The following is a 25,085-nucleotide window of genomic DNA, read 5'->3' on the forward strand; positions in this document are numbered from 1 at the left end:
ATCCAGTTGTTACTTAATCAATAGGTTGTTTCTCCTTTACAATTATGATAAATTCTAAATTCTTAAGCACCATCAATTTAATGCCTTAATGAATTGTATATGTCCAATTAATTAATTGTTTTCAATATATTTTTAGCTAAATGAATTAAATTTTAAGAGATACTTATTCGCATTGATTTATTGTGTGTACTCAATTAATCAGTTCCATTAAAAAACACAGCCCTTTATCATTGAAGTTCTGTGCCTCTGAATATGCCCCCAGTAGCCCCGTCTTCTTTTTTGCTGATTCACAGCACATACTCTCAGAATAAACTTTATATATAGAATATAATATCACAATACAAGGCTGATTAGATATTCAAATCTTCATTACATGGCAGCTCACAAACCAGTGAAATTGGCATCAAAATGTAATAGTCTGCCTCTTAGTCTAGCAACAGTTTCTATGATAGGTGAACCTAAATTTTTGCTTAATGATTTGCGCCAATCCCTAAGCTTGGCTTTTCAACAGCTACCAAGAGCACAATGATCATGTGCAGTGTCATGGATACTCCCAAAATAGAACAAAAGATGGAAAGTTCCTGTACACAAATTTGAAGGCCTGTATCTTTACTATTACAGGAATACTAAACATGTAGGCTGGTACAGTTCAGTATATAAAATACAACATTTTTAGTCATATTTGTTTTTAGGTTTTTGTTCTCCTCAAAACACCGACTAAAGTGCCCATTATTTCACACTTTTGTTTTTCTACTGATTTAGTAACAATTTTATAAATCCCTTAATCATCTATCATGTCTACTGTCATGAGGCAGAATTGAACCATGTAAAAACACACACCATTAAACTCAAAATTTTGTATTTATGTTTTTACTCATTTTTAAACTATACATGGATATCAATAACTTGGATTTATATAAAAGCATCAGCTTTAATCACAACGACTGTATAAAAGAATTTAAAATATGATGCAAATCATCTGTAATGAGGTCATTTCTGCTCTAAAAAGCCCTGCTTCTTTCTCAGCTGACACTTCAGTAACATTATGCACAATGAAAACGTTTTCTCCAAGTTAATTTATGGTTTTAAAATGCCCACATCACCTGCATGTGGTCTTGGACAAGTCACTTTATTTCTATTGGCTAAAGCTTTTAGGTCCAGGTCCAGAAGGACAACCAACTGGGTAAAAGACAACTGAAACATTCACCAATTAATCTTGATGAGCATGTTCTTTAGTGTGAGACACAGCTTACCAACTTTACATGCATATATATATTCTAGAAAATGTAAAGTTTGGTGATACCTTTTATTGGCTAACTGAATAAGTAACAATTGCAAGCTTTCGGAGCACACAGGCCCCTTCTTCAGGCAAACTACACATGAAAGTAAAGATAATACAATATTTCAGCCCAAAAATTGATAAGCCCCCTAGCTTTAGTAAAGGAAGCAGACACTAGTATAGTCAGCGCCTTGTTGTGAAGTCAGCCTAAGGAAAGTGTCTTTTAAGTTGTAGATTGTCCTTAGCTGTGTTTTTTTCTAGGTGTCATTTCCCTTAATTAAAGTCATATCTGAACTAAACTCCTAATTTACACTGTTGTGTTAACCTTACCCTATTCTGTCTTGGTCTAGTTCAAGCTATGTGACCTGACTGAATCCAGACCCCTGGACTATTTACAACCCACCCTAGTTACTTTTATTATCTCTACAAGTTATCTCTGTCTATCTGTAACTTTCGAATTTATTGCCCGTAAACCCTTTTTCAATGACCTAACAGTATATATATGATGTGCCTTTCCAGCCTTTCATTTGTAATATGCCTGAAGAAGAGGACTGTGCTCCGAAAGCTTGCAATTGTTACTTATTCAGTTAGCCAATAAAGGTATTACCAAACTTTAAATTTTGTGCATTTTTTCAATGGCTAACATGGTACAACACCTTAAACATATATTCTAGGTAGCACGTTTAAAGGGAAGCCAAACATCATAGTCTATAGCATGCTCATATGCTAAAATTTGAGACAATCATCTGGTATAAGATGAAGAAAGAGATTCATCTATGTATGCAATAGGATTTTGCTTTTTATGTTGGGTTTCATTTTCTTTCTTATACATGTTTAAATGTTTTTTAGAGGGCACAGCATGTACAGGCAGCAGGAGACAATGATCTGCAATTGTTCCTTATGAAAATGGAACATGCCTAATCTTAAAGGGAACAATTGCACACCACCTGGTGATATCTGGCAGCATTCCCCTTGCACACACTTATCTCATGATTGCAGGCCATTTACTCATATATTGCTTAGTGTCTCATTAATAAACAAGTTTACAGAAAACCAAGCCAAGCTTTTAGCAAATATATACCTCATTCAGTTGGGCTCATATATAAAATGTACATCAGCACTGAACTTTCAGATATAAAATTTTTATTTTACACAAACATACCTGATTCCACAGATTGAAAGGAAACCATAAACACCTGTCAGTGTGTTTGCCAGTACTCCACCCCCACCAATCAATATAGGAAGCAGAAAGACTTTAAGTCCCAGAATTCACCACTTTTCAATGGAACAAAGTGATGGAGGGGGTTGCATTATACTCTCAGCATAAGGGATCTTGAAAAACAACTAATCACGTTGTCTTTCAATATGTGGAATCAGGTACGTTTGTGTAAAACAAAAACATATTTATTTTTATATATGGAAGTTCAGGCAGTGTTTATGTACCTTTTCTACATAAGCTAAACTGCACAAGCTTATGTTCTTATGTTGCATAGCTGCAGAGCAAAAGAATAGAATACTACAGTCAATATACTAAAAATTTATTTTAAGGCTAATTACCCCTACTATGCAAGTCCATAGATAATCTTGGTGAGCATCATCAAACTTATATACCTTAATTTACCAATCTATTATGTGTAATTATATATGAGATACTCCTAATTAATTAGAACCTTATTTTTTTAATTAAAAGTAATCTTACACAAGTGAAGTGTTTCTGAAATGTTTCTTGCCTATAAGTGGGAAATTGCTTGGATATACAGATATTATTTCTAAGGTACATTTATATTTAGAGTCAATAAGCAACCAAGGAAAACATGGCACACTCTCATGGCCCAAACTAATAAAGACAGTTTAAATCTTTTGTTTTACTCTTCCTCTTTTAATATTTTATTTCCTGGCTAGTCAGCTTCATTATATACAGCTGGTTTCATATTAACCAAAACCAGGTCTGGCCCTTTGACTTGGTTCATTATACGCAGCCAAAAATATACCCTACAGGAGGTTGTCTGACTACAACTACCCATCAATAGTTACTACATCCTTCAAAGCATGAATTGCTTGCAAACTATTTGAGTCATACCCCACCATTAATTTCACATTTTTTTAACTGCTGTTGTGGAATTCCTGCCTGCCACATCTTAAAGTGATACCGACAAGAAAAAAATGCATTTCAAAATATTAATGTACATAAAAAGTTACCTATAAGTCATGTTGATCTTATTGCACTAAAAGGTTTGCTTTTGTAAGTAATTGTCTTGCTTTTCAAGTTCCTAAACCGACTTCTTTGCCAACAGGTTTCCTCAACCTGTCAGTTGGAGTTTCTAATGCTTACAGCATCCTACTGCTGCACAAACATATTTATGATAGGTGGCTATTTGTCAAAGGTCGAGTCTGTGAGTTTTTTTTTACCTCAAATAAACTCACAACTGGAATGTTTGCTTATTTAAAAAAAAAAAAACCTGAATGTAAAAAACTTGATTGAATGCAATCAGGGGTAAAAACTCAAATACATCAAATTTATCGTGTTATAGGCTAAAACCGTTAGAAATAATCTGGTTTTCAAGCAACAGTAAAAATACCTAAAAAATCATGAAGGCAAAAAAACATCTTCAAATGGTTAAAGGGACCTCTGTCATTGACTTCCACGTGACCTCATTTGATTTTAGCTGGAGTATTTTTGGATTCTGGCTTTTAGCAGCTTTGGGGCATAATAAATCTATTAAAAATAAATTTTTTTAACCTGAAAAATTTGAGTTTCTTAGTGAAACTACCCTCAAAAAGCTAGTTTTTTTTGAAAAAAAAAACACAACTTGACCTTAGAAAAATAACCCCCATAATTTATGACATAATTTTTTAACACTTCTGCCTTTTGCTGTCATATGATTATACTTTAATAAGTTTATTTGGTTGTGTAGCATTCAATTTTTTTATTATATTAATAATTTTCTACATAATCTTAACCATCAAACCAAGATGAAACCCATTGGGACTATACAACAAAGCCACATTTTCCTGAATGAGAACACACTTTTTTCTCAGCAGCACTGCAGAATGATAATTGTAACACTGGCAACTAGCTATCCCTTTAGAAACAGCCTAAATCTGGTTATTATTTGATAAAAAATATCTCCAGATTATGATGCTACATATTGTTTAAGTTGGACTTTAGGACAAACACTTCCTAATTCTATGTTCCATGTTTAGCATTGCTCTTCTGAAAAATACAGCTGTGGGATTTTCTGTCAACTAGAGAACAGAACAATGAAAACTATAAAAAAAAATGCCTTCTCTTCATGCTTTCAATAATGACACAACTACAACCAGTTTGTATAAAATTAGCATATGTGGGTCTCAAATTTAAGATATAAGTTTGGGGCTCCCATAAGTATTAAAAAAACAGAATACTAGTCCTCTAATAAAATGGGCTCATACCAGTTTTTAATATATATTTGTACAAGCCAGTACCATGGAAAACAGCACCATACTTATAAATAGACTTACCTGTGTTGGAACCTGTCAAATTATATCGAGCATTCAATTTTTTTATAATATTTTCATGTATTTGATACCAGTCACTTTCAGTGTTGCACCTGTAATAACATAGCAGGGAGATTAAAGAGGACAATAAAACAGATTCTGTTTTATGATTTTTGTGTTGTACCCATTTACCAACAACATATCAGTAATAAAGACTTGATGAAGGATGTCACATTTAGTAGCATTATTTTCCCTTATAAAACCCTTTCCTTTTCAATCTGTTTTTCTAAGTTCAGAACTACTTTATGAAAATGTGCTATAAATCATTCTGTAAATATAAAATGGAAAAACGTTCTTACATATACACTTTTAGTACAAGATCATCCTTTGATTCTCCTGTTAGAAGATCAGCAATGCTGAGAGCTGCACACCCAAAAGGCCGTCGATACTGTATGTTTGAAGAGTTCTTTTTTTCACCTGCTCCCATTCGACCTTCCCATGCAGAACAGAAATAAATAGTTAAAATAAGGAGATATGTATGATAATGCAATAACTGTTACAGAAAACTAATATATTATAGCACCAGGATTTTTCTGTTTGGTACAACTCCAAGTAGTTTGGAATACTTGTTAAAGAAAAATGCTGATGCAGAAAAGTAAAGGAGAGACAAAATGAAAAAATAAGTATTACCAAAAGCAGAAAAAAACAATATTGAGAAGTTTTCAAATTTCCTTAGCATTAAAACGTAAAGGGCTAATTTTAGAAGGCAGACACAATTGCAGTCATGCAAACATAGGTATAATCATTATGTGTAATGATTTTATTCATTATGGTACTAGTACCTGAACACACACTTAGGGGCAGATTTATCAAAGGTCGAAGAGAAATTTCGAAGTAATTGGGTACTCGACCATCGAATAGGCCAAATTCGACTTGAATTGAAAAACCTTCGACAATTTGACCACTCGAAAATCGAAGTACTGTCTCTTTAAAAAACTTCGACTTCGACACTTCGCCACCTAAAACCTGCCAAATTGCTGTTTAGCCTATGGGGGACCTCCTAGAGCCTATCTGAGGCTTTTGGGCAAGTTTTGAGAAGTCGAAGTTCTTTTGTAAAAAATCCTTTGAATCTTTGGAACCGAAGGGTTAAATCGTTCAATCGTACGATTTTACTTCGATCGAATACGGCCGTTTTCGCTGAAAAAATACTTTGACTATCGACATACTCAAATTCGACTCAAATTTTAGTTAGTTGCTGTTACCTATTCTTAATTTATATAGTGAATAAAGTACCCCCTCTTGTAAAATATAAGGATATTATAAGTTACCGAGGAGTTTCATGACCATATAAAAACACGAGGCCGAAGGCCGAGTGTTTTTATACAGGTCATGAAACTCCGAGGTAACTTCTAATATCCTCATATTTTGCAACTGGGGGTACTTTATTTATTATAATACACAAATTTCAATGAGTCATGTGACAGAAATGACATCAGAACTCACCGTTTATAACTGATGACATCAGAACTCACTGTTTATAAGGATATAATTTACAGGATATTCATGGCTTTTGTGTATTATAATGTAAATATAAGAGGGAAATGCTACTGCAGAACTAGATTGTACACACCCGTTCTACAGATCTCCATTTCTTATTTTCATTATTATATGCAGTTTATCCCTTATAGTGGCACGGTCAGTCATGCATTGACAATAAATGCACTCCATAGATCAAATAGCTGACAACAAACAAATCAACTGCACCAGCACTATGTTCTTAGTCCAATGACAGTTAATGGGTTAAAGTTGTTTTGCTATGGTTATATTAATAAAAAATATGTGTATATATTAGTTTCAGGGTTTCTCTCTTATTTAACCAGAACCGTACATGGAATTGCCAGAGTAAGCATATAAAAACATTTTACACCCATGTGTAGATCCAATCTAAATGTTTAACCATCTGTTTTAGGCTTCATCCAATAATATTACCTCTGCTAAAAACAAGACAAATGCAGAGACATTTATTAATTTCTAAATTCAATTTCCATATAGCCAGCAAAAATTTGAATTGGATGTACAAAATGTAATGAAACATGAAACTTAAATGCTTTAATCCATACCTATTCTGATTATGTGTACTGTAATGAAAATGTCTTTTCGAAGGTCACCCGAGCTTAGGTCCTAAAATAAGAGAATCATTTAAGAAATATGGTTTTCATAGACAAAAGTATGCATTTCTATTTATCGATTCTTTATTCACTGATTCACTGAATACTACCGCAAAGGTACTATCATCAGTACTGACATTACTAAAGCATGTTATTAAAGGACTGTACAATACTATAGCAGAACATATAGTTGTATACACCGCATTGAAAGCATTAGCAAGCAATAGGTTGAAAAAACATGAAAAAGGCAATAATGTGGACAATTATTTTTTATTAAACTGTTAAGTCTCCCCATTCGATTTTAGCACAATGCTAATTACATTTGGGAATTAACAAATGGGTGGAGTGTTAGAGCACAGTGCTGGAACTGAGCTCTGGTACCCTTTGGTGATCAATTGGTCAAACAGCCAAATGCACACATTACTAGATCCCCCATTTGATATTATGTAAATACACCTCAGTTTGCATTTTCAAAACATCTACACAGTTTCTTGCAGTTTTTCTGGTAAGGATTTTGCCAGGCAGTTAAAATGGCAGCTGTTTTTTAGAGGCTATTTTTAGAGTTACTGGTCCTTAAACTGTCTGGCATATTATAATTAAAGGAGAAGTAAGGCTTAACTAAAGAAGTAGGCTAGAATGTTGTACATTATGTATTGAGCTTCTGTACCTGCCCAAGGCAACCACAGCCCTTTTAGCAGTAATGATCTGTGACTCTAAACATGCCCTAGTAACTCACCATCTTCTTTGCTGCTGATTCACTGCACATGATCTGTGCTTTTCACAGTTACTGAGCTTAGGGACCCACTCACAATATACAGCACTCATAGAATATAAATGTCACAATATAAGGCTGATTAGTACTTAATATAGATAATTACTACATGGCAGCACAGAAACCAGTGCAACTAGCATGAGAATTTAATAACCAGCCTTGTAGCATCAGCTCATATAAAACCCCTAAGCTTAGGTTCTCAACAGTTGCTCAAAGCACACTGAGCATGTGAGTGTCGCAGACACTTTCCAAGATGGTGACACACTGTGACAAGTTGAAGTCCTGGATCATTGCTGCTAATGAGAAGCTGAAACTTTAGGCTGGTGCAATAAATACAGTACATATAATATGGCATTTTTGCCCATATTCATTTTTAGGATTTAGTTCTCCTTTAAAACAATATGTTTTGAATGGTTTTCAATTATGAGTTAAACAAGAGTACTTCCATGTCTGAGATGTTTAGTACAAACACGTTGCTTATTAAATTAAGTTTTTATGACAATTGCAGCACTGTGTGTACCTTTTCATTAGTGTGTGGAGATGAACAACTGTAGTTGCTCTCACTCCCATAACCTATTACCTGCATTAACACAAATTTGTCCCCAATAGTATAACAAACAGCCCCATATTAGGGTATACTTTTCTTGTCTGGAATTTCCATTTGTACATTTTATAATGTACTTTCTTCAACTACAGCTGACAATAGAGTAGCTTTTAATTTAGCTTAAAAGCACTATATCACTTCTGTTGATTGCACAAAACAGTATAATGCAATAATTAGGCTGAAACAGATATGACATGAATACCATAAATATATCACTTACAATAAAGAGAGAACTGTATCGCTCAGACTTCTCAGGAGATTTAGGCAATCCATTTTTATTCAGTCTCACAAAGAACCTTTCGCTGAAAGCAAAGAATATTAGTTTAATATTCAAGTAAGCCTATTTGAACAGTCCATCAGCATATTTTATTGTCTATGGTGCATTTCAGCTTTCATTGTACAGCTCACAAATTTGTGTTCTGTCAAGGTTTAGATAAATGCTTTCAGCAGTATGTTCCAAACTTGACACCCTGTCAGCATTATCACAGTAATTGTTTTATTTGCCAGTTTGGGTCCACTCCAAGACCACATCTGAATATAGAATACGCAGAATGAAAAATGAGTAAAGACTACATAGGTTATCACACAGTAAGAAACAGTGTAAACAGGCAAATACATTTAAAACATGTTTAATGAGTTTTCAAATGCAAAGAGATCATTCTCCACACTTTTTAATGATTTTGTAGCTCACCTGAAGATAACACTGAAGGGAACACACTAGCTTAAAATTATCAGTTAAATAATGTATTCAAAATACAAACATTTTTGTTCTAGTTCACTATCCAAGGGAAACCTACAGTAATGTACATGTTATTTTCTTTGAAATATTACTTGCAACAATCAATTTTTTTTTTTTTCCCTTCTAACTATTTATTGTGTTAATGAGTAAAGAGTCAGGAGTAAAACAAGTGACAAGTTGTCAGTAGGGATAAACAGGAAAAGCCGTTAGAGTGTTGTTATAATATTTTGAGCATATACCTGTTGTTATAGCACATAATTCCTGAGTAATGTCAATAGATCAAATTGAAGGAATATGACAACATGTCAGCATCATATGAAACAAGGCCAAATAAAGGAGACAGAGAGAGCGATAAAGGAGGAGAAAGAGAGGGTAAGAAATAGAGAGAGAATAGGGAAGAAGATGTCAGAAATGCTTGTGGCTTAGGGCATAGCTTTTGTGAGTAGCACAATGCATATAAATATTTCTTCTAATGGTTCTGTTTTTTCAAAAGTTAAATATTGCAATTGTTTTGCTTTTAGCAAAGAGTATTGTCTGTTTACCCTTTCATATAAATGTCACCCTCTTTGATATGGCGTTAATAAAACTCTTTCTTGCAGGAATAGATAGATTTCAACATCCAGTTTTCTGATACTTTATAACAATTTACTAGGCAGATAATTCAAAATTATATTTGCAGAAAACTTGGTTAAACAATTTCAATGCATTCACTGCCTTCTAAAACCTAAGGCACTATATTCTGTCCAATAAATTATTGCTCTATATTACAGTACTTTTAGATTATGTCTTTACAATTCTCCTCAGCACAATATCCTCTCTCCACTATACTGTGTATATGAAACTATTATAAAATAAATGATTTGCTGTTGCATATGTGAAACCCCACATATTTTTGTTTGTTGTTGTGTGTGGTGGGGGGCATAGTACTGCCCAATATATGGGCCAATGCCCTAGGTCAGTTATGGTCAGGTTGACAGCCTGTGTCAATTCATAGTTCACATAAAGAAAGACCTTTTTAAACAGACTGTTAGAAAAGGCCATATAAAGAAAACCAAAAAAATCCAAAAGTAGAACAGCTAATTCCAAATATAAACACCCTGCTAAGTGTTATTTCTAAAAAAAAAAACCATCCTAAAACTTCAAATATTTGTAATATATATCCATGCAATAATATATTTCCTGCCAATATTTCATAAACTAAGTGAATATTACATATCATTTTTGTACTTTTGACCACAAATGTGCAGAATAGATTTTACAAGTCCTTTAAAGCAGTTCCAAACACATTTTAACAGTTCAGGTGTTTTTAGATAGGATGCCAGAAATAAAGACTTTTTGCAATTGCTTTCTAGCTTTTATTTTTTTGTCTAAAATTGGTGTTTAAACATATGAGATAAGTCTACAATGTAGATCTGTAGAGCTTTCCAGCAAATATTATAAATGCAACCATATTTTCTAAAAAAAACAAAAGCAAGTATTTATGAATATACTGTAGATGCGAATTAAATTGTGAGTGCTCATTAACTTATATAAGCATATCAGAAAGGAATTCCATCACCATATTACACATGCTTGATTATAATCAGACAACTGGAACTGAACACAGCCCTCCTGCAGACACAAACATTCAGTTCTAGTTTGGAATGCTGCTGGACTGTAGCTACATAAAGCAAATGTGCCAGTTTAGAAATGTGTGTCTCAAATTCAGCTGTCTTGAAAGAGATAGAAGAGACAATGGACTCTTTCTCAACAGATTAATTTTAGCAGGTCAGATGGGATTTTAACCCAACAGATTAACAATTTTAACAGAAGGGAAGGAATCAGTGGAGTCTAGATAGGAGAACAAGGATAATTAGGCAAGATCTGAAACAAAAAGAAAGTCTATTTCTGCTTTACAAATGAGATGGTGGACCCTCTGAGTGCCAATCAATATCACTCATCACTGGAGGGCCTTGATACAAATAATGAATGGGTGAAATAAAAGAAAAAGCAGGAAATATAACTATACATATATTATTTGGATCTGATTCTCATTTGAATACTCAATGTTGTTCATTAAAAAATAGAGATGTCGCGAACTGTTCGCCGGCGAACTGTTCGCCGGCGAACTTGTTCGCGCGAACATCGGGTGTTCGCGCTCGCCGGAAGTTCGCGAACGTCGCGCGACGTTCGCCATTTTGGGTTCGCCATTGTTGGCGCTTTTTTTTGCCCTCTCACCCCAGACCAGCAGGTACATGGCAGCCAATCAGGAAGCTCTCCCCTGGACCACTCCCCTTCCCTATAAAAACCGAAGCCCTGCAGCGTTTTTTCACTCTGCCTGTGTGTGCTGAAGAGATAGTGTAGGGAGAGAGCTGCTGCCTGTTAGTGATTTCAGGGACAGTTGAAAGTTTGCTGGCTAGTAATCGTTTTGATACTGCTCTGTTATTGGAGGGACAGAAGTCTGCAGGGGTTTGAGGGACATTTTAGCTTAGGTAGCTTTGCTGGCTAGTAATCTACCTTCTACTGCAGTGCTCTGTATGTAGCTGCAGTGGGCAGCTATCCTGCTTCTGATCTCATCTGCTGACTGCTGCAATAACAGTAGTCCTTGTAAGGACTGCTTTTATTTATTTTTTTGTTGTTTTACTACTACTACTACTACTACTACTATAAGAGCCCAGTGCTATTAGTCTAGCAGTGTTGGGGAGTGGGACTGGTGTGCTAATCTGCTGCTCCTAGTAGTTCAGCAGCACCAACTTTAATTTTTTTTTTTTAATATTCATTTTTTTTTATTTTACTTTTTTTATTTTACTACCGCTGTAGTAGTGTATAAGTTGACCTTTTAGGCATTATTTGCCCTGTAGGCATTATTTGCACACTGTTTTCTTCAACCCGCCATCGAGCTGTGTGACCTTGTTCACATTCTGTCTAAATATCCATAATATTACCGTCTCCAGAAAAAACACCGGAGTCACTTTTTTCAAGCAGCCATAATATATTTTACGTAATCCGTATCCACCGCTGTAGTAGTGTATACGTTGGCCTTGTAGGCATTATTTGCACACTGTTTTCTTCAACCCGCCATCGAGCTGTGTGACCTTGTTCCCATTCTGTCTAAATATCCATAATATTACCGTCTCCAGAAAAAACACCGGAGTCACTTTTTTCAAGCAGCATTCATATATTTTACGTAATCCGTATCCACCGCTGTAGTAGTGTATACGTTGGCCTTGTAGGCATTATTTGCACACTGTTTTCTTCAACCCGCCATCGAGCTGTGTGACCTTGTTCCCATTCTGTCTAAATATCCATAATATTACCGTCTCCAGAAAAAACACCGGAGTCACTTTTTTCAAGCAGCATTCATATATTTTACGTAATCCGTATCCACCGCTGTAGTAGTGTATACGTTGACCTTTTAGGCATTATTTGCCCTGTAGGCATTATTTGCACACTGTTTTCTTCAACCCGCCATCTAGCTGTGTGACCTTGTTCACATTCTGTCTAAATATCCATAATATTACCGTCTCCAGAAAAAATACCGGAGTGACTTTTTTCAAGCAGTCATAATATATTTTACGTAATCCGTATCCACCGCTGTAGTAGTGTATACGTTGACCTTGTAGGCATTGTTTGCCCAGTTTTTTTGGCCGCAGCCACTGAAGCACAGAGGCCAGAAAAAATATGCCATATAAATGCTGAAAATAGTCATTTTTTGCCATACGTTGACTCAACGTATATGGCAAAAAATGACTATTTTCAGCATTTATATGGCATATTTTTTCTGGCAACTGTGCTTCAGTGGCTGCAACCAAAAAAACTGGGCAAACAATGTCTACAAGGTCAACGTATGGCGAAAAATGACTATTTTCAGCATTTATATGGCATATTTTTTCTGGCAACTGTGCTTCAGTGGCTGCGTCCAAAAAAACTGGGCAAACAATGCCTACAAGGTCAACGTATGGCAGTTGTTTAAAGAGAACAGTAGATTACTAGCCAGCAAAGCTACCTAAGCTAAAATGTCCCTCAAATCCCTGCAGACTTCTGTCCCTCCAATACAGAGCAGTATCAAGCAGATTACTAGCCAGCAAACTTACTATCATCTGTCCCTGAAATCACTAACAGCTCTCCCCCTACACTATCTCTTCCAAGCACACACAGGCAGATTTTTCAGATACATTTTTGCCCTTGATCCCCCTCTGGCATGCCACTGTCCAGGTCGTTGCACCCTTTAAACAACTTTAAAATCATTTTTCTGGCCAGAAATGTCTTTTCTAGATGTTAAAGTTCGCCTTCCCATTGAAGTCTATGGGGTTCGCGAACCGTTCGCGAACCGCTCGCATTTTTGCGCAAGTTCGCGAACTTTTTTTCCGACGTTCGCTACATCCCTATTAAAAAATACAAAAATGTTGCACCTGTTCACCTTGTTAGTTGAGGTATTTTTTTTTATATAAGAAAATTTTTGGCAGCTTTTAGCAAGATTTTTCTTTCAAAAATAATTGTTACACATAGAGGCACATTAATCAACGGTTGAATAAAGTCAAATAAATTTGAATATACTCACAACTGGAATGAAAGGTTATTTAAGAAAATATTTGAGCATCTAGGGGCTGATTCACTAACTTCGAGTGAAGGATTCGAAGTAAAAAAAACTTCGAATTTCGAAGTGTTTTTTGGGCTACTTCAACCATCGAATGGGCTACTTCGACCTTCGACTACGACTTCGAATCGAAGGATTCGAACTAAAAATCGTTTGACTATTCGACCATTCGACAATCAAAGTACTGTCTCTTTAAAAAAAACTTCGACCCCCTAGTTCGCCATCTAAAAGCTACCGAACTCAATGTTAGCCTATGGGGAAGGTCCCCATAGGCTTTCCCAAGTTTTTTTGATCGAAGGATATTCCTTCGATCGTTGGATTAAAATCCTTCGAATTGAACGATTCGAAGGATTTAATCGTTCGATCGAAGGAATAATCCTTCGATCGTACTATCTGCGCTAAATCCTTCGACTTCGATATTCGAAGTCGAAGGATTTTAATTCCCAGTCGAATATTGAGGGTTAATTAACCCTCGATATTCGACCCTTAGTGAATCGGCCCCCTAATATTCAATCTAATAGTCCCGAATCGAAATTTTGAATCCAATTTGAATCAAATTCTAATCGAGTTTTTCCTCCGAAAAAAACTTGAATGTCAGGAAGGCAATTAACATTTGCAAATGGTTCAATGGACCTCTGCCATTGACTTGTAAATTAACTCGGCAGGTTTTAGGTGGCAATTATTCAAATGGTTGAGGTGTGATAAATCTCACAATCTAATTTATTTTCAAATTGGGAAATTAAAATTAGAATGTGTGAATTTTGACACTAAAAAAATGTAGAAACATTTTACAATCAATAGGTTACTGAACTGTTACTCACAGCTACTTGACTGCGTTGGCATTTTACAGTAATTAGAGGTTGTTGAACTGTAACTCACAGATACTTGACTGCAATGGCTTTTTTTTTTTTTTTTTTTACACAGGGCTACTGTTTCCAGTAGCACTAGCATTCTGAACAACTGCGGTTGCTTATTGCGTTTGAGGACTCCATTTCTTGCTGAGGAATTTTGAAAACATTTTTTAGTGAATTTTATTAGATACTTTTGAATTATTATATTTTATATTTATAATGTGTATGAATTAGTAAACTGGCCAGTCACGTATTGATTGTAAAATGTATGTTAAATTGAATAAACAGTATTTTAATTCCACACAATCTACAGTATTTATATTTTATACATTAAATTTAGTTTGGATACATTGCCATATTGTGTATTTCAGTGCTGTAACACAACACACAATCTATTTATACTTTATAATTCCTTGTTGAATTTGCGGTTGGTTGGAGCCACTAGCTTGTGGATTTTAAACTATTATTTTACACTGGGGGCCGATTCATCAAGCTCGAGTGAAGGATTCGAAGTAAAAAAACTTCGAATTTCGATGTGTTTTTTGGGCTACTTCGACCATCGACTACGACTTCGAATCGAGGGATTCGAACTAAAAATCGTTCGACTATTCGACCATTCGATAGTCGAAGTACTGCCTCTTTAAAAAAAACTTCGACCCCCTACTTCGGCAGCTAAAAGCTACCGAAGTCAATGTTAGCCTATGGGGAAGGTCCCCATAGGCTTGCCTAAGTTTTTTTGATCGAAGGATATTCCTTCGATCGTTGGATTTAAATCCTTAGAATCGTTCGATTCGATGGATTTAATCGTTCGATCGAAGGAATAATCCTTCGATCGTTCGATCGTAGCATTTGCGCTAAATCCTTCGACTTCGATATTCGAAGTCGAAGGATTTTAGTTCCTAGTCGAATATCGAGGGTTAATTAACCCTCGATATTCGACCCTTGATGAATCGGCCCCTGGGAGTTGGCATCTTGAAATGTTATCATTGAATGTTTCAAACCCAAAAATTCCCAGGCATAAATATTGCATTTTTTTTTAAAGTACCTAGCTTGCTACAGATCCCTTGCATGAACCAATCAACCATTCTCTGTGTTCTGTGAGTGAGCTTTCCTCCAACAGATCAGTCCCCAACAAACATGTTTGTTAAAAATATAACTTTATCAAGACTATTTGTTTTAAATTCAACTTGATGTGTGCTAATACAACTGTCTGAACCTATTGGGGAAATAGTTTTTAGAACAGTGTATTGGTTTTCTTACTGATTGGGAAGGGCCCCATATGGCTCAAAGAATATATTATTGTCAGGATTTTGCTCTTTTTTTGGTGCAAAAAAGGTAGCATATTGGTAGGTAGAGTGTATTACAGTAAAGAATATAAAGCTAAATTATTATATCAGTTGTAAATACACTAACCCATGCTCAGTAACTCAGGACTCCTAGAGGCCTACTTACTAGTTTTCAACGTTGAGGAAAAAAACTCATGCAATTTTTTTTCTTGAATGTTAGATTATTTATCAAATATTACAGCTCACGTTTTTTCGCTAAAAAAAAGTCATGCACCAGAGACAATCACTTTGTTCCATTCATTTTCAATTAGGCTAAAAAAAACTCTGTCAACATTTCAAAGTTTTTTTTTGCTAATAAATACAGACTACCTGAGGTTCCAAGGAAATTTCTTCAGCATATTAGCAGTTGTGGTTTTTTTGGGTGCATTTTCTCTTGATTCATTAAAAAACACAAACTCGAAGGCCTCTTAGAGATGTGTAAAATGCAATATTACACACTTTAAAACTTATTTCTATTATTACCTTCAGTACAGGCCCTGGGGTTAAAAGCAGGTATGTATGAAAACACTTTAAAGTACTATATTACAACTAGAATACATGTATATATTCCCTGTCTGTATATTCTGCTTCCATTTCATCAAAGCAAGGACATCTATGCACTGAGGTGGTTCTTATCTGTAAGGAAGAGGGGCACAGCCAACCACTGAAAGACAGCAAACTCTAATGTGTAATCATGTGTTGTAATAGTATACAAGAACTTCTTGGTATTCTCCCTCCTTCTGTTGTATGTCAATATAAGGAGTGTTATAAGCAATACACTTTGTAATGCATGGAAAGGGCCCTCAGCTAGCTCTCAAAACTCCTCAGTAGACTGAGGATAGTAATTGATATCAGTTATGGTTCAACTATAAGTGGTATTTAGGGTCTTAACTGACTTTACTGATGGTATATTAGCTAACCAATTTGCTTGGATAAAGTATCAAACTTCAAACATCCCTTGCCATCTCTGCATATCTCTGAACATAAACCATGGTCAGTTACTTTTCTCGGTATTTGGTTCCATTGCAAAATGTCAGGCGAGTGTTCTTCATCTCCATTATTTGAATCTAGATTGTGAATAAAAATATGCAGCATGGCATCATGAATGTAATGTAAAACCTTGGTGGTGGCCCTTCTAGAAACAGAGGAACATGATCATTAATGTTCATTTCTTATTGTGGGAATTCATGTTAAGTAGAGAGGTATAATTGAAGTCAACCTGAGTCACTGATTAGAAGCAGTGATCACAGTTTCACAGCAGAATATATTGTTTCTTCTCTGAAAGAACAGTTTAAAATGTAATAATGCTTCCTCCACACACCGACAGCGCCAGTAAGCAAAGAAGAATAGAACTAAGACACCAATTAAAACAGCAGTCAGTTCTTATTTCCTTTTTATATGTGTATTTTTAAATCGGTAGGTAGCAGAGAGCTGACTTTGAAATAGTTTTCAACTTCAATGAAAAACTTGCTATTGAGATGTTTCTATTTTTCAACTTCCTTGGTACACCTACATATTAAAGTGAAGTGTACAATGTGCACATTTATCGTCAGACAAGTAACATGCATTTGAAGCAAACTACTGCTGCCGGGATCAACCAGTACATATGTAGCATTCCATAATTAAATACATATATGGATAGTCTTTATTTGCCCATTCTTTCACCAAATTACAGTCTCTGTAATGATATATATGCAATGTTTCCCTTTATTTTATGCAGTCTAGGGTACGATTAATACTGTTACAAAGAATTACAGAATTGAAAAAGTACTATTCCTGCTTGCATATAGAAGTTTATTTCTTAGTACTACTGCATTCACAAAACTGGTTTTATCACCAGTCCTCTGTACTTATAGGTTATATTAATAAAACGGACCCAAGTAGGCTTCTTCTTATCACATCAAAATTCCCAGGAAGCATTATGATCCATAATCCTTCCTATTCAAAATTATTAGGCAAAAGGTAATAAGGGACTGACATGGAAGTATAGATTACCCTGTTTTACAGCTGAGAATGTTTATTAAGTTGCTTAGTTAAAAGATTCATGCCACCTAATGGATCAGTATATTGCTCAATATATAACAATTTAAGGACAACATGCCTACAACTTTCTTATAGGTTGTATGAACAAAAATTATTTATAGTGAGCATTCTAAAATGTAAGTGTACATATAAGTTTAACAGACACATCAGCAATGCCCCATGCTATTTGCTATTTTTTATTTGCTTAATAGTGGTGCACTTCCATGCCTGCACATCATAACATACTGATGAAAGGTATACCATACTGTAGAACTAACCAATATAATAATATAATGCCTTATGCATCTATGATTAAATTCTTAATCACTCTGGAAAGCATTTGTAAAATAAGACAAGTTACAATCTGCAAGCAATTACCTTCCCAAAACATAACACAGTTGTGAGCTTTTATACTCTCTGCAATGGGTAACCTTTCACATCTAAGTTTTAAATGATCAAAGCTTTGATATTTATCCTTTAAATGTATTATGCAATAGGCTCACAGCTAGGTCTGGTGCTGGCAAAATTTAATTAACAGACGCAACTAAACACAAAATTCAAGACATTCAAAATCAAGAAATATTAATGTGGATAATCGAAAAGGTATTGGTCTCTTTTTAGAATTCCTATAATAATTTAGAATGCATGTAAGAATTGTTATAAACAGAAACACAAAAGGGGCAGTGTTTAATATAATTGGCCATGGGGTGGGAAGGATTTACATAGCATTTGTCATGCCCCTTAGTTTATGTAACAATTGTGAAAGCTAGGGAACAGCATTAGTAGCAAGTTGCTAAGGGGGCCTGTTCATACCACCTGCCTATGCAAGGAATAAACAAAGGATTTTGCAGATTTTCAATTCAGCTCAAGGTGAATCCTGAACAGGTTATTGTCCCAAGCATAAGTGCTCTGTTCGTGTGCCCTAAGGGGTTTGATATTGCTCCCCTTAGTGCTGCATCAGAACTTATATCTATCAACATATAGGTTACCTGACTGGCCTGCTTTCTTTGCTGTCATACAGGGAGAAAATTACTTCAAGCTCTTCTCCCAAGTTAGAACACATTAAACTCTTCATCTGTACAAAGAGGTGATGACTGCTTGCTGGTACTGGAGTGTCTTTCTTCCGGTGTCTATGTTCCATCTGGTTAAAAGATAACACCATGCTTGTTGATTACTCACTAAATTTACATTCATCTCAAACAACAGAGATCTTATTAAATATGTTTATATGAGAGACAACCCACATGGCAACATGGCAACTTTTCTTGCACATGCAGATGATATTTCATTCCTGATCTGACCTCTGCCGCCAGCCTCTGACCTCGGGTGTACCCGACTTTGCATCTCTGCCGCCAGCCTCTGACCTCAGGTGTACCTGACATTGCACCTCTGCTGCCACCCTCTGACCTCAGGTGTACCTAACATTGCTCCTCTGCTGCCAGACTCTGACCTCAAGTGTACCTGACTTTGCACCTCAGCCGCCAGCCTCTGACCTCAGCCTGTACCTGACACTGCTTCTGTTAACCCTGGGATCCCCTGTTTTGGAAGTGTTTTCCTGCTATAGCCCTTCTGCCATTACTCCATGTGGCCAGTGCTGTTACCACATTCAGGTGCTGTTTCCATTGTGGGAGGTGCAGGAGAGGCATCACCTCATCCAGACTCTGCAAACTGTGACTACCCTGACACATATGGGTTTCTAATTGCTATCTACAATATGCATCCCAATGCTTGCTCTCTAAAGTGGAAATACATTTAATATAATTACTGGGATTTCTCATCATTTTATTTTCCACAGGCAAAATCACAAAAAAATATGATAGCAATTGTACTTAATGTATGTAGGATAGGAAACTGTAACAGAGTGTAAAGCATTGCCATGTGCATTATATAAAGCATATTTGCCAATTTTATTACAAATGAAGTGTTTACATAACACATACACGTTTTCATATTAAAGCATTTGGGTCAATAAAAAGAGCAGCAATTAATACAGATGCACTTGTGCTCCTGGATGGAAATGCTGAATGAATGAACTATTAGGAAGAGGAGACTAAGTGGAATGTTTCTAAACCACTTTAATTGAAGAGTTGCTATGGAAACAAAAAGACGTAAGCAAGCCAAAATCTGCAGAGAACGTACCAATCTGTATAGTTCTGTAATGCTTATTTCCTCTGGATCGACCATTGCAAACTCCTTCCTTGGAACCAAATCTAGTCCTAATTGTCTGTGAAAGCAAAACATTTTAAGTCAATGAGAGTTGCAAAAAAATAATCAGGGCTGTGCGTAATCTTCAACTTTCATCACTGTAGTTCCACTGTACCTAGTAGGCCTTAGTTAAGGTATTTACTAGTAAATCTGAGACCGTCTAGGTATAGTGAACTACAGCGGTGAAAGGGGACAGGTACACATACAAACTTTATTGCTATTCTGTATTTAACTATGAATTTCTCTAAGTCCACATAAACATCATGTTGCAGCAATCACAGATGCATTAGTGTTTGCAAAGATTATTATGATACTGGATTAACCACAAACTTTGGAATTTGTGGAAGGGGGGGTGTCACACATTTATTAGCTACTGTTTCTAGTCACATGTACCCTTTATACACATAATTCACCTATCAGTGTTTATTGATAAATCAGCTCCCATGTTTCTGCTATAAACGGTAATTACCTATCAGTATTTATTGATGAATCAGCTCCCATGTTTGTGCTATAAACAGTAATAGTGGCAACAACAGTTTTATTATTTCAGGCTTAACAATTCTGTGGTGCTGAGCTCTAACACCCCTGACACAGAATGAATTTTGTCTCAAAGCAGTTGAAAACAATGAACTCAAACACTGATCAAAGTAGTAAATGTGTAAATCTGCTAAAGTTTTAGGAGAATGTATATTTTTACTTTGTAAGTTAAGGTTCAGGCATAAATATAATATTTAATACAAATAGAATATAAAAAATAACAACATGTTTTGTCATTTAAAAGGTCAGTGAGGAGAATGATTAATTAGTTTCCTAATCCTCCTTTGCTTTCTGAATGTTTGATCACAACCATTCTTTTATATTCTTTTATATTTACTTTTCTAAATAAGGTATAAGGAGGCCAGTAAATCATAAAAGAAAGCTATAATTGCTAAGGAAAAGGGCAATGCAGCAAGGAGTAAAATGAACCGAAAATTATTTTTTAAAATACATGAATAGTAAGAGAAATTAAGCAGCATGGGGTAGGACCATTGTTGTCAGAGGGGGGTCAGTTGACTGACGAGAACAGAGATAAAGCAGAGATTCTGAACTGTTATTTTTCATCTGTCTACACAAATGAGGAACCAAGTATTGAAGGTTTTCTTCTAAATAGTCCCAATTCTATTAATTCAACATATGATGCATGATTCGCTCAAGGGGAAATTCAAGAGATTAGAACATGTAAAGATAAATAAAGGTCCAGGACCAGATGATATTCATCCCAGGGTACTAAACTAGCTTAGCGCTGTGATTGCCAAACCTCTTTACTTAGTTGGTTTTATGTGTAACCAAGCTTGCCAAGCAAATGTAATTGCCTTTCATGAGCAGGAACCTCAACTCTGGCAGTGGATGTAATCTACTTGGACTTTGCTAAAGCATTTGATACAGTACCACACAGAAGGTTAATGGTTAAATTATGGAATATTGGCCTGGAACATTGTATTTGTAATTGGATAGAAAACTAGCTGAAGAATAGTTTACAAAGAGTGTTGGTAAATGGAATATTTTCTAAATGGACCAGTGTTGTCAGTGCAGTACCGCAAGGGTCTGTACTTGGTCCTTTGGTTTTTAACTTGTTTATTAATGACCTAGTGGTGGGCATTGAAAGAACCATTTCTATTTTTACTGACGATACTAAATTGTGCAGAACAATACGTTCCATGCAGGATGGTGCCACTTTGCAGAGTGATTTTACTAGATTAAAAAACTGGCCAGCAAACTGGAAAATTCGTTTTAATGTTGATAAATGCAAGGTTATACACTTTGGCAGAAATAATGAACATGCAAGTAATAAACTAAATGGCAGTGTGTTGAGGGTTTCCTTAATTGAGAAGGATTAGGGGTTTTTGGAGATAACAAGTTGTCTAATTCTGAGCAGTGTCATTCTGTGGCTACTAAAGCAAATAAAGTACTGTCTTGCATAAAAAGGGCATTAACATAATTATGCCTCTTTATAGGTCCCTGGTAAGGCCTCACCTTGAGTATGAACTGCACTTTTGGGCTCCGGTCCTTAAAAGGGATATGAAAAGAGTGCAGAGACATGCAAATAAAATGGTTAAGGGGATGGAAGATTTAAACTATGAGGGTAGATTGTCACGGTTGGGGTTTCTCTGGAGAAAAGACACTTGTGAGGGAACATGATTACTCTTTATTAGTACATTACAGGGCACTACAGACTGTTAGTGGGAGATCTATTTTTCCATAAAATGGATCATCGGACCAGAGGCCATCCCTTCAGACGAAGAAAAGAACTTTCATTTGAACCAGTGTAGGTGGTTCTTCACAGTGAGAACAGTGACGTTGTGGAATGCCCTGCTGGATGATGTTGTGATGGCTGATTCTGTTAACACCTTTAAGAGGTGCTTGGATGATTTCTTGTACAAGAATAATATCCAAGGCTATAGTGATTCTAAAATCTACTATTTACATAGATATTGGTATATATAGTTTCAGTGGGTGTGTGTACGTAAGTGCGCAGGGATTCTTTTGGAGGGGTTGAACTTGATGGATTTTGGTCTTTTTTTCAACTCAACTTAACTATGTAACTATTCTCATAGCCCTCCTGTAGTAGTATTAATCAATTACAAGGAGTAACATGTAACATTTTATTTTTCTTAACATGTGGACGTGTCAATATCTGATCTTAGTTCAAAATCTACAGTATATAAAGATAAAGGTTATGAAACGAAATTTAAAAAAGAAAAACAAGGAAAATTAAAATTTACAATCAGAGATATCAACTCTGAAATCCACCCTCTGCTTGTCAACTAACCGACCGGTCATTTAACCCTTTCCCTGTCACCAGATTTTTTTCCATCAGTGAACCTTCTCTGTATTCTGATTAGATCTATAGTCCCACTGTGCACTTAGGAACTGCATGAATGCACTTATGAAAGCAATTGACAAGAGACTGTTTCTAGAGACAATTGCCTTGCAAGCCCCTGCATGGGGGCTTGCAAGGCAATCAATAGTATTGGAGATCAATAGGATGTAGATCTTGAGTGTTAGTGCATCTCATAAAATCTCCCAATGCGAAATTCCCCTTTAGAACTCAATGAAAATATAGTTTTTCACCATTTGACAGTTTTCCACAGTTTGTTATGAGGTGATGCCTGGTAATGTGTGGTGTATTAGGTTGCAGTTTTTTTTTTTTTTTACACAGTATAATAAATAGGCTCTGAATACAGGAAAGTGCTTATTGTTTAACATACGCCCTTAGGCGAATGCCACATGTATCAGGTCTCGGCCTGCAGATAAACACAGGCTGAGAGGTGCTTATATAATGAAAATCTGTCCCTTCCTTGCCAGCAGCTGGATCCATTGTGTTAGTCCAGGTGCAGAAACACGCAGCAGATTTCTACACCAAAACACAAGAGTTTGCATTTTGAAGCAAAATCTATCTTGTGTGACCACATTTATCATCAGCCAAGATCCACTATATGTAGCACTAGCCTTAGAGAAAACAGATGAGCTTTAAATCGTACCCAGGGTGTTTCACAAACCTGCTGTCTTTTTTTGTATAAAGTTCTGCATATTCACTTCTCACACCCAAAAAAAACGCATCTAATTTTTAATCTATGTTGAACTAATGAATGTTATTCTGATCTGCAGCAGTCTCTGGGAAGTACAAGGGTTAATTTGCGTTAATTTGCATTAATTTACACACACGAAAGAAACCCAAAATCAAAAATTAAACACATTCATCAATAAAGAATTTATAGTAATCTCCCTAAGTACTTACACCTATCTAGGGTGACTAATGTAAAAATTGGTAGTAAGAATAATTTGTTATTTAAAAAACAAAACAAAATAAAAGCAGCAGCCACAGACAATGTTATTTCCCATAAGAACTGATATAAGAATAAATGAATTCAGTTTTGTAACATTCACATTAATAATAAATACTGCTTCCTGGGGGTAGCAGTTCAAAACCAAGCTTTCACACAGCATGAATCTTGGAAACTAAATCTATATTGTTGGCATATAAAAATAACGGCTGGCATTATCCATCTGTTCATTTGTTATTATCTCTATAGTGTAGTTTCTAATGTTAGCATGACAAAGGATGTTAAACCAATCGATGGCCATACAGTATACCTGCAGCATATTTCAGGAAGAGTCAAGTCAAGAGTGAGTTTATTGTCATTTCATCCATATACGTTTGTACAGTACACAGTGAAACAAAACAACGTTCCTCTAGGACCATGGTGTCACACACAACATAGATGTACTGGAAAACAGACAAAAAGTGCAAGTGCAAAAATATGCAACTCCTGCAAGACAGGACAGCCTAGTGCAGGGACAGGACAAGACAGTGCACACTCAGCAGATGTAATATGTTAAGTAAATAATGTTAAACCTCAGACATGATGGGTGTATCATTGTGATATGATAGTAGTAAGAACATGATAAAGAACATGATAAAATGCAGATGTGCTCATAGAGAACAATTGTATCCAATGGCTATTTATTTATACAATAAGGTCAGATGGAGTGTGAGAGAGATCTGTCTGGTCCCTGAGTATTCAGGAGCCTTATGGGAGAAGAAACTGTTACACAGTCTGGTAGTGAAGTCCCTAATGCTTCTTGACCTTTTTCCAGAGTGTGAACAGTGAGTGTGAGGGGTGTGTTGGATCAGCCACAATGCTGGTGGCTTTTATGGATGCAGCGAGTGGTGTCCATGATGGAAGGTTGAGAGACACCTATGATCTTCTCTGCTGTCTTCATTATCCTCTGTAGGGTCTTGCGCTCCATCCTTTGTTTTGTCTACATTGAGAGACAGGTTTTTGGCTCTGCACCAGTCTGTTAACCACTGCACCTCCTCTCTGTATGGTGACTCATCATTATTGCTGATGAGACCCACCAAAGAGGAAAGGTAAATAGAGTTTTTCAAAAGTTTTTTCCCGCACCATATTCTATTCAAATGCTTGGGACTTGGAATTTTCCAGAAAGGGGGATTTTTTGTGCTGACCTAGAGCTGCACCTGTCTACATCCTGTGCTGCCCCTGATCTCGTCCTGATCATGGCCCC

General features: G+C 35.9%; 1 protein-coding gene across 3 annotated transcripts in view; it reads right to left on the reverse strand.

Annotated features, from left to right (window-relative positions):
- Positions 1-25,085, reverse strand: part of dock4.L (dedicator of cytokinesis 4 L homeolog) — a 165,391-nt gene that overhangs the window by 75,920 nt on the left and 64,386 nt on the right. For all 3 annotated transcript variants that reach the window (XM_018252538.2, XM_018252537.2, XM_018252539.2), the window contains exons 7-12: positions 19,953-20,037; positions 18,803-18,954; positions 8,521-8,602; positions 6,877-6,937; positions 5,116-5,248; positions 4,781-4,869 (exon numbers count right to left, since the gene is read on the reverse strand). In XM_018252538.2, the coding sequence (XP_018108027.1) occupies positions 4,781-4,869; positions 5,116-5,248; positions 6,877-6,937; positions 8,521-8,602; positions 18,803-18,954; positions 19,953-20,037 (602 nt within the window). The remainder of the gene's footprint in view (positions 1-4,780; positions 4,870-5,115; positions 5,249-6,876; positions 6,938-8,520; positions 8,603-18,802; positions 18,955-19,952; positions 20,038-25,085) is intronic.

The sequence above is a fragment of the Xenopus laevis genome, chromosome 3L, assembly GCF_017654675.1.
Source record: "Xenopus laevis strain J_2021 chromosome 3L, Xenopus_laevis_v10.1, whole genome shotgun sequence".
Lineage (NCBI taxonomy): Eukaryota > Metazoa > Chordata > Amphibia > Anura > Pipidae > Xenopus > Xenopus laevis.